The sequence below is a fragment of the Colobus angolensis genome, unplaced genomic scaffold (genome assembly GCF_000951035.1).
Source record: "Colobus angolensis palliatus isolate OR3802 unplaced genomic scaffold, Cang.pa_1.0 Scaffold69, whole genome shotgun sequence".
Taxonomy (NCBI): Eukaryota; Metazoa; Chordata; class Mammalia; order Primates; family Cercopithecidae; genus Colobus; species Colobus angolensis.
The window spans coordinates 263821-273079 of record NW_012120598.1 but is presented as its reverse complement, the minus strand read 5'-3'; the positions used below and the strand labels follow the sequence as shown (position 1 = coordinate 273079).

The 9259-nt window shown below is 36.8% G+C and overlaps 1 protein-coding gene across 1 annotated transcript; it reads right to left on the bottom strand.

The window, feature by feature from the left end:
* Nucleotides 1-5270: 5270 nt before the first annotated feature.
* Nucleotides 5271-7423, bottom strand: CLDN8 (claudin 8). Its single transcript, XM_011926458.1, has one exon. It carries the CDS (start codon nt 7201-7203, stop codon nt 6526-6528), a length of 678 nt encoding a protein of 225 aa, XP_011781848.1. The 5' UTR covers nt 7204-7423; the 3' UTR covers nt 5271-6525.
* Nucleotides 7424-9259: the final 1836 nt, after the last annotated feature.

Sequence of the window (9259 nt, the reverse complement as noted above, 5' to 3'; positions counted from 1 at the left end):
AAGGAAGGAAGGAAGGAGGGAGGGAGGGAGAGAGGAAGAGAGAGGAAGAAAGGAAGGAAGGAGAGAGAGAAAAGGAAGGAAGGAAGGAAAGAAAGAAAGAAGGGAGGGAGGGAGGAAGAGAGAGAGGAAGGAAGGAAGAAAGAAAGGAGAGAAAGAAAGAAAGAAAGAGAAAGAAAGAAAAGGGAAAAGAAAGAAAGAAAGGAGAAAAGAAAGAAACAAAGAAAGAAAAAGGAAGGAAGGAGAGAGAGAAGGAAAGAAAGAAAAGAGAAAAGAAAGAGAAAGAAAGAAGAAAGAAAAAAGGAAGGAAGAAAGAAAAGAAAGAAAGCAGGCAGTTAGGAAAGGGGCAAGGAGTGGGTTTAGCAATGTGCAATGAGCATCTAATACATTATAGTTGCTTCTTCAAAGAGGATCTCCTATAGCTATGAAGAGATATCTACCCATAGGTGTATATAGGTAGGTGGGGGATATACAATAGACGGTGATTTGAAGGATTGGAAGGGAGCCCAGAGAGCAATAGCGTAGAATAAATCTCCTTCCCAGAAGGAGCGTGGGGTGGTTGACACACTTCTGTCCCACAGTGGGACTGAGCTAACACAGCATGGTGTGGCACAGGGGAAGATGAGTGGGTGCAGCCAGGAGGAAAGAGGTCAAGCAAAGTCTGGGGTTCAACCACCCCTGACAATAAAGGATGATGAGGGCATTGCCGGTGATCAAATGCCTGAAGGACAGAATTTCTGAATGGCAAAGAGATAACGTGGAGTCTGACCAGACCAGAATATGGGTATCACGGGGCCCATGGCAGAAGACCAGAAGAAGAAAGAAGGCTAGGCCATTTGATGTTTTGTGGTTTTGTTTATCTGATTTGTTTTCCCATACTTAAGATGTTGAACTTGTCTCTAGGGCTGGGAAAGAATAGTTCTGAATTTGAGGATCAACTTTGCCATATTTGAAGCAGTTTCCTTCACTTTTTTGCTTGTTGGGCCCTATTTGATGTTCCCTTACATAGTTTCAGGATCTTTTCCCCTATGGAAGTCAAGTTGCTACCATCAGCAATAACCAGTCCTGGAGTGGGAGGAATTCTTGCTGTCCGTGGTGATCTAGTGACCTGAAAGTTGCTGTCTGACTACTGGGAACCTGGTAAGCAGCCTCCACACTGCCAGCTCTCCAGTGTCTTCACTGTCTGGTCTTACAGTCTCCAAAGCCCCAGGCTAAGTAGGAACCCCGCCTATGAGTAAGTCTCCCAAGGTTTTTCTGGCCCCAAGGTCATCCCCCTAAGACAGGTGAACAAAGGCTTCTCTCCTTCCAGGACTACTTGTTAAGCAAGGAGGGCCTGAGTTTCTCTCCCACCCTCTCACTCCTAGCAGAGATTCAGGCCTGGCCTTGAGCCTCTACACCAGGAATCCCTTCCTTCTTCTTAGACTCACCATTGAACACAATGCTTCTCTTTCTTCCAGGAAGGTGGCAGCGCCTGAAACTTCTCAGAACGCTTCCAGCCTCTGACTGCTGGGCCTCAGCAGCAGTTTGGCTTTGTTTCAGCAGTTGCATCACAGTTGAGAGGAGGGGGTTGACAGGGATACTGACAGGGAAGTCTTTCTCAGGACAAGGAAGGCGGCCTGGTGAATGGAAATAGAAGGTCTACAATTGGAGTCCAAAAAATAGAATGTTATCCCACAGGAGAAGGTAACAGATGTCAGGCACTAAAAGCAGTAAATCATCTAGAGGTTAAGAGGGGAAGGAGAAGGAAGTTAAAATGTAGCAAAGATGGATGACGAGGTCACTTTAGTGTTCAGGGAGAAAAAATGCTGTGACCAGTGAGTCACAGGGAAGATTTGAGACATATATTATATACATATTAATCACAGAGAATATATATTCTCTCTAATTCTAATTCAAGGTAATTAACGTCAATGAGATAATACAAAATACATGTGTGTATATTTACATATATATGTTACTTCATTGAGACTCTGTGTTCTCATAATTTAATATCTATTTAACAGAATTGTTAAAGGATCAATGAGGTAAAGAAAGAAAAACACCAAAAACATGGGTAGGCATGCAGTATGGCTACATTCCTCACTCTTGTCTCTTCTTGTTAGTTGTGAATTCCTTGAAAGCAAAACCTGTCTCCTCCATCCCTGGATTCTCTAGCACTTACAGTACTGTAGCCTAATAACTGTTTCCCAATGCATGAGACAGTCATTTTGGATACAGAATTAGCAGAAGGGGGGTCATGGTGAGAGTAACAAGTGGTACAGTATGAAAAAGAAGAAAATATTATTACGCTATTTGGTTTGAAGAAGTAGCTAGAATAGGCAAGATTGATATTTAATTCATTATTTGCCCCGTATTGTGCTAAGGACCTTATGTATATCAACTCAGTGAATCTTGACAGCAACCCTGGGACTCAGGCACAATTTTGACTCCCACTTTACAGATGAGGACCACGAGACATTAGGAGGTTAAGTAATTTGCCTAAGACCACACAGTAAAAAGTGACACAGCTGGGATTTGAACACAGCTGCCTGCCTTTATTCCTGGGCTCCAAATCACTACAACATACTGTTTCTGGAAGAAATGGTAATATGTTTATCCAAGACATAAATGTTTTGGCAAGGTTAAAACATTTTAGAAAATGTAATGGGTACTTAACTAATGTTCCTATGTGAGAGGAAATAATTATCAAAAGCTAATAGCTTATGTAATCACTTTTTTAATTTTTTAAATGGAATCTTCTACGTACTAACGCATACTGCTATTTTTGAGCAATCAATGAAATAAGTATTTAGAAGTCCTCTAGAACACAACATTTCCAAAACATCTGAAAATTTTGTTTGCTATAAATAGCATTAGTAATTAAAGGTTGGACCAATGGATTAGAAAAATAAATTGAAAATATTTTAAATGCATATCCTAAAACAGTTATCTGAATCTTACTAGGAAAAAAAGATAAAAGCATATTAATGCTTTTGCTTTCTGTATTAATGGTAAAATTATGAAACTACCTCTATCTTTTTCTAAATTCAGTGAAAGATTCATTTCCCAGGGCTATATAATTAATCATAAAATAACCTGTTGGTAAGATTCACAATCACAATGAATACCTGATGTGGAAAATTATTATTTTAATATTTTATTCTCTATTTTTGCTCATTTTATTGATGTGCATATTTTATATACAACTCCAAGGAATTTTTAAGGAGGAATATTATACAAAGAGAAGTGATCCACTATTTCTTCATTCTAGCATTGGGCTAGTTACTCTATATACTTCTTTCCTACAATAATCTTACCTTCATTATATGAATGAGAAGAGATTGAGGCTGAGGGGCTAATGAACTTTTCTAAATTCACTGCTTGGGGGTGTGTATGGGATGGTTCTCTCATTTGACTCTTTCAAAAGTTGGTCCTCTTTTTACTATATATATTGCCTTTCATTGGTGCAACAGATTTAATGTTCCAAATTCACTAACACAATGAATATTGCACCCTATTATAATCCTATTGGACCTTATGGCCTATTATTCAACAATTGGAAAATAATAATTACATTGGGATATGTTGGATTCTAAAATTTGCCTCAAGTCATAAAACCAGCTAGCTACAATGTAAATACTTAACATCACCTCCTCTGCCTCCCTATCCTTTCCATCGTGTGTTTTTTTTTCCCCATAACAAATACATTATAAAACTTTCTATTGCATGTAATTTACCACCAATTGAATCATTTCGTAGTTGTCAGTATATCTCTTTCAGAATATTAAAGAGGCCTGTGGCATGTTAATTACTCTAAATTGGGGACATTAACTTTATAATTGTTATTATACTGGTTATACACTGATGTTAAACTGTCTGATAAAATTTGCCTTGAAAATTATAAGATAATTTTTCCTTCCCCTCAGTTAGCATATGCGAAGGCCTTTGGACTTTCCTTAAAGGCAATGGGATGTCCTTACAGAGCTTATGGGAAGGCCACGATGGGACTTGTCTTGCACTTTAGAAACAACTAAGATAAAAGTATGGACGACAGCTGTTGGGAAAAGACTCTGCAGACAATGACATAAGTCGAGAAGTCTTTTCCAATTATGTAGATAAGAGATGAGCTGATAGTAAAGGTGGAAAGTTGTAGAAAGATTTCAGAGATACTCAAAGTGATGCCATAATAAAAACTAGAAGTGTTACTCTGTTTCAGAGAAAAGAGGAGAGAAATAATAAATTGAGTTTGGGACATTTAAAGGGCTTTCTAGGTAAAAGAAAAAATAGTTGATTAGAGACTGGTATTTAGAAGATGGGGCCTATGGATTTCTTCTTCAAGGTGCTCAGTTATTTTTGCTGTATTTTTCCTTTTACGAATGTTTTGACCTGAAAAAGCAAGATTGCCTAGGATGAATGAGCTCTTGGGTATAAGAGAATCACCAACATGGAAAAAAAGAAAATGACTGGGCGTGGTGGCACTTGCCTGTAATCCCAGCTACATAGGAGGCTGAGGGAGGAGAATCGTTTGAATCCGGAAGGCGGAAGTTGCAGTGAGCTGAGATCACACCACTGCACTCTAGCCTGGTGACTGAGTGAGACTCTGTCTCAATTAAAAAATTGTTTTTAAAAGACAACTGTAAGTTTTCCCAACTCATAGTAGTTAAGTGTGTCATTTTAATATATAAAAATTAGTTTCTAAACTACACATTGCTGAAAAAAATTTCAGTTTCCTTCAGAGAAACAGTATTGAGCTATGAGGCCAGGCAGCCCTTTTGTTAAATCTCCTGAATCTACTGGGTAATCAATGAATTGTTCCGAGATAGCCTCATCTTTGAATTGAACTAATAATATTATCAGTCTCACAAAAGATTTAATAATTCATATAAGCAGTAGAGGTCCTAGCATGTAATACATGCCCCCAGAACATTAGCAACTGTTATTTATTATTTCTCAGAAGTAGAAATATATATTTAGCTACAGTAAATTTTTCAAATGTGGCTGTTATATACATAATATGTATAACATATAGATTTGTTTGAATTTATAGTACTATCTTAAATTATAAATATGTTATCTGCATTGAATATTGGTATAGGAATCCAATGATTATAAGGTATATTGTTGTTAAATAACAGAGTAATTTACATTTTCAAAAATTAATGCTTTGTTTAATCTTTACAAGGCAACCTTGACATTCTTTCTCAATTTGGAGAATAAAAAATATCAGGATTTTCAAACCTCTTCTACAAGTTAATAAAACAGAAATAAAAGGAGACTAGTGAATGAATGTCAAATAATTAGAAAAAAGTATAATTGATTAATTTATAAAAGTATAAAGCAATTAGAACACATTCATTTAAGCTAGACAGACGTCAACACAAACTTTCAAATTGGATTGTCAGTTTCATCAAATTTGGAATAAACAGAAAAATACAGTATTTACAGATTTTAGTAAAACTAAACAGAAACGGTACAAGAAGGAAATTTATTTTTCACAGAATAAAAAGGTCAATTTTGACTTAGGTACCCACATAGGAGCAGGTGAAGTTCTCAAAGGACAACTTTATTTTTTGTTGTTGTTGTTTTTTTGGTAAGTAAATGAAAACCAAGACATATTTTTCTGCTCTTTTATTTATATTGATGAAACCTCAAAGTCTGTACTCAAATACCTATTAAAATGTACCCATACATAAATGATTTCTTGTCAAAATGCATCATTCTTCTTCAAATACAAAAACATAATAAGAAAAAATATTTTCACTTTTCTAAAACCATCACTTTTTCTTAGATCACACTTTTATCTTTCCTCTGAGTGTAGCCCTGGAAAAGCAGTTTGAATGCAAAGCCTCTTGACAAAATATCTGCTTTTTAAAAATGTTAATTTAATATACAAGAAAAAAAAAAGCCTCTGGGAGAAGAGGATAAAGAAGTTAGGATTTCCAACTCCTAGGCTAAAAAACAGCATATCAGAAAGCCATTCAATTTCCTTTACAATGCTGATTAAAGCCTTCATTTTAACCTTCATTATAAATGGAGGACATTAATCCCTAAGCTGTTTTTAAACAATTAATAGTAACCTTCTTCAATCCTATCCATGATTTCCCTGAAAAGCAATAGTTGAGTTCTATTTATTCAGTGTAACGGATCAGCATTTCATTTCAAATAAAACCATATAAGCATGTCTCTATGTGAGATATAAATGTTACACTCATCTATGTACATAATGCTATGTCATGGAGAAATTACAGTGGTAAAATAATGCAGTCTTTAGCAATGTCATTTTGAAGTAAATGATAAAAAGAGTAGACGCTTGAATCATCTTAGAAAACAAATTACTGTACTTTCTAGAACAATAAAAGCATTGGGTTTAATATCTCATTCTGCTGAAATAGCTTATAGAATCATAAATAGCTGATGCACAGTTTCTGTAATTAAGATTAAGCAGTTAAGAACAGTAAATCAAAGTTTCTTTGGGGTCCATTTTGAGAAAATAATAGAAATTTTAATCATTTGCATGGCTTTATAGTAAAGTTATAAAAACATACACAACTACACATACTGAGATCTGGAGTAGACGCTCGGTGACTTCTTTTCCATGTGATAACTTCTTTGGGTTGTGCGATGGGAAGGTATCGAGTATCTGTAGCTACTGCTCTTTTCGTTGCAACAAAAATTACAACAGAACAGGGCTCCTCCAACAATGAGCACGAGTGCAGTGGTCCATCCTATGTAGAGGGCTTCTCCAAGCTCACGTTTTTGGGCGACATTCACTATCGGGTTATAGAAATCTCTGATGATGGCATTGGCAACCCAGCTCACAGGGATGAGCACCACCATGCCTGTGATGATGAAGGTGATTCCAGCTGTCAGCAGAATGTGAGCCTTCACCTTCTCATTGTCCCCCGTGCACCTGGTGCATTTCATGCCAAGGATGGCCATCATGAAAGCCAAGAAGGACATTACGGAAGCAGCACACATCAGTCCTCTGGCTGCCTGTAGGTCTGGAGAAAGAGCCAACAGGGAATCATAGATTTTGCACTGCATCCTGATGTTAGCCTGCCTCACGCAATTCATCCACAGTCCTTCCCAGAAGTTTTCAAAAACCACGATGTTGTTTTCAATGAAGGCCGACACTCTCCACTGAGGCATGACGGTGACAGCCACTGTGCCCACCATTCCAACACCACCAAGAAACAGCCCAGCAATTTCTAAGGCATGGGTTGCCATTATCCCCTGGGATGGGTTTTAGTCAGCTGGACTCCTGAGCTGCTAGTTCTGCTTTGAAGCAAGGTTCTCTGTGCCACAGAAGAGAACAGTTTTTCCTGTAGTAATGAACTCAGAATCCAGTGGCTTTTCAAATAAGAGCTGCTTTGCTACTTCTGGCCAGATAGTATCCAGTGCTGGCTGGCTGAGATGGCCCTGCTATTGGCTGCAACAGGTAAACTTACAAATCAGGTGTGGCAACTTTCTCAGCCAATAAAAGGTGGATGGTAACCCAGGTGTGTCTAAACCAACACTTGGGTGCTTGTAACGGCTAGACCTGCACATAAACATTCTTTATACTTCTCGGTCTTCCGAGAAGACAGTAGTATGTTTACCTGTAGGCATAGTTATAAGTGGTTGCATAAGCATCAAGAAATGAGCCAATCCCTTGTAATGTGAAAGGTGCACCTTGTACAGGCAATTCTGAAACTCTTAGTAAGAGCTGCTGGGACCAAGGGATAAAATAAAATATCTGCCGAAGAATTTTGCAATGCTGTTGAAATGCCAAAGTGAAACGAGAGTAGGGGATTGAAAGATTGCTTTTAGCTGGGAAACCACATTCTTTGGGAAACATGTGATCCAAGTGATTGATTTAATTTTTCCACAACTTCAAAGCAAGCTCTACTTTGGTGAAATCAGGGAACAGATCATGCCAGAGGACAAAATAAACTAAAGTAATTAAATACACAAGGCTGTCCTTCTCCTTGGCACTTAAAACATGTCGGGGTTCTTTAAGCCAGAAAAATTACTCATTGGCACTTTTCTGATAATCTTCATTTATAACAACAAAAAAAAATTTGCCAAAATAAAAGTCACCAGATAATTATCTTATGTAGCCAGGACTATAGCATTTAAACAAGCTTACGAGCTTATTTTGTGGTGCTATTCTTGCTGCTTTGTCTTCCTGGGCTGAAGGAATGAGAATTCTGAAGATGTCTCAAGACCCCTGGGTCTATGCAAATGGCCAATATTTCAAAATAAAATATTTACAGGACAAGGGAACTATATTTACTAAGCTGTATTATATTAGGTATTAACCAAATATGTTTTCCTACCTTTTAATATTATGTCTGCAGTAGGACATAGAAACCCCTAAATGCAAGACAATGTGAACTTTCTTCTCAAAATAATGATGATCTAACAGTGGTGCTATACTAAGCATAAATGTATATCTGAGAAAATTCCACCAGCAATTTTCTTCTGGAGATCACCTTGAGCTCTCTGTCTGATCTTTCCAAACTTTAAGTTGCGCTTTCTTTTCTTTTCTTCTTAACATCATAAAAAATGATCCTCTCTTTACAGTTTTACTTTCTCTCTGCTTCATCGAACTACCTTAAATCCAAATGTGGGAGAAAATGTTTTCTGCTCACTAATTAAACTTTGCGAGTTTCATGGTTCAAAAAATCTGAGTCATTTATGGATATTATTAAAACGAAAACTATACGGTAGAAAGGGCAAAAGGAGGATAAAGTAGACTGTCTTCTAGAAAAGAAGTAGGATGCATAGTAGTCTGAGTTGTTATAATTTTGTTAAACAGACATTATAAATGTAATAAAAAGTTAAAACTTAATATTTACAGAAATTTTCTCACTTCTTGACCTGTGAGGTGCTAAATTTCAGGGTGTCCCTTAGGCTGATGTAGAAAATATGCGGCATTTTCTTCATCAAGTTTTTATCCATTACAGATTTGTGGTGGAGGGGGACTTAGATTAATCTTGGGAAAATATGATTTAAGAAGTGAGCAGAAAACATTTTCTCCCATATTTGGATTTAAGGTAGTCTGATGAAGCAGAGAGAAAGTAAAACTTCAAAGAAAAGATCATTTTTATGATGTGAAGAAGAAAAAAAAAATGAAGTAAAGCTTGAAGATTTTTCCTTTTGTGCAATCCACAAAAGGAAAAATGACATCTAAACAGAAGACATTTTTAATCTTTAATTGTTAAACTGGGAAAAAGGAGTCATTAACAGAACTGAAAAATGAAAAAGAAATAATACAACTGGTTGAGATAATGACTAAATG

Excerpts from the sequence above, each read along its gene's own strand:
- CLDN8 (XM_011926458.1), bottom strand. The coding sequence starts at position 7,203 with ATGGCAACCCATGCCTTAGAAATTGCTGGGCTGTTTCTTGGTGGTGTT.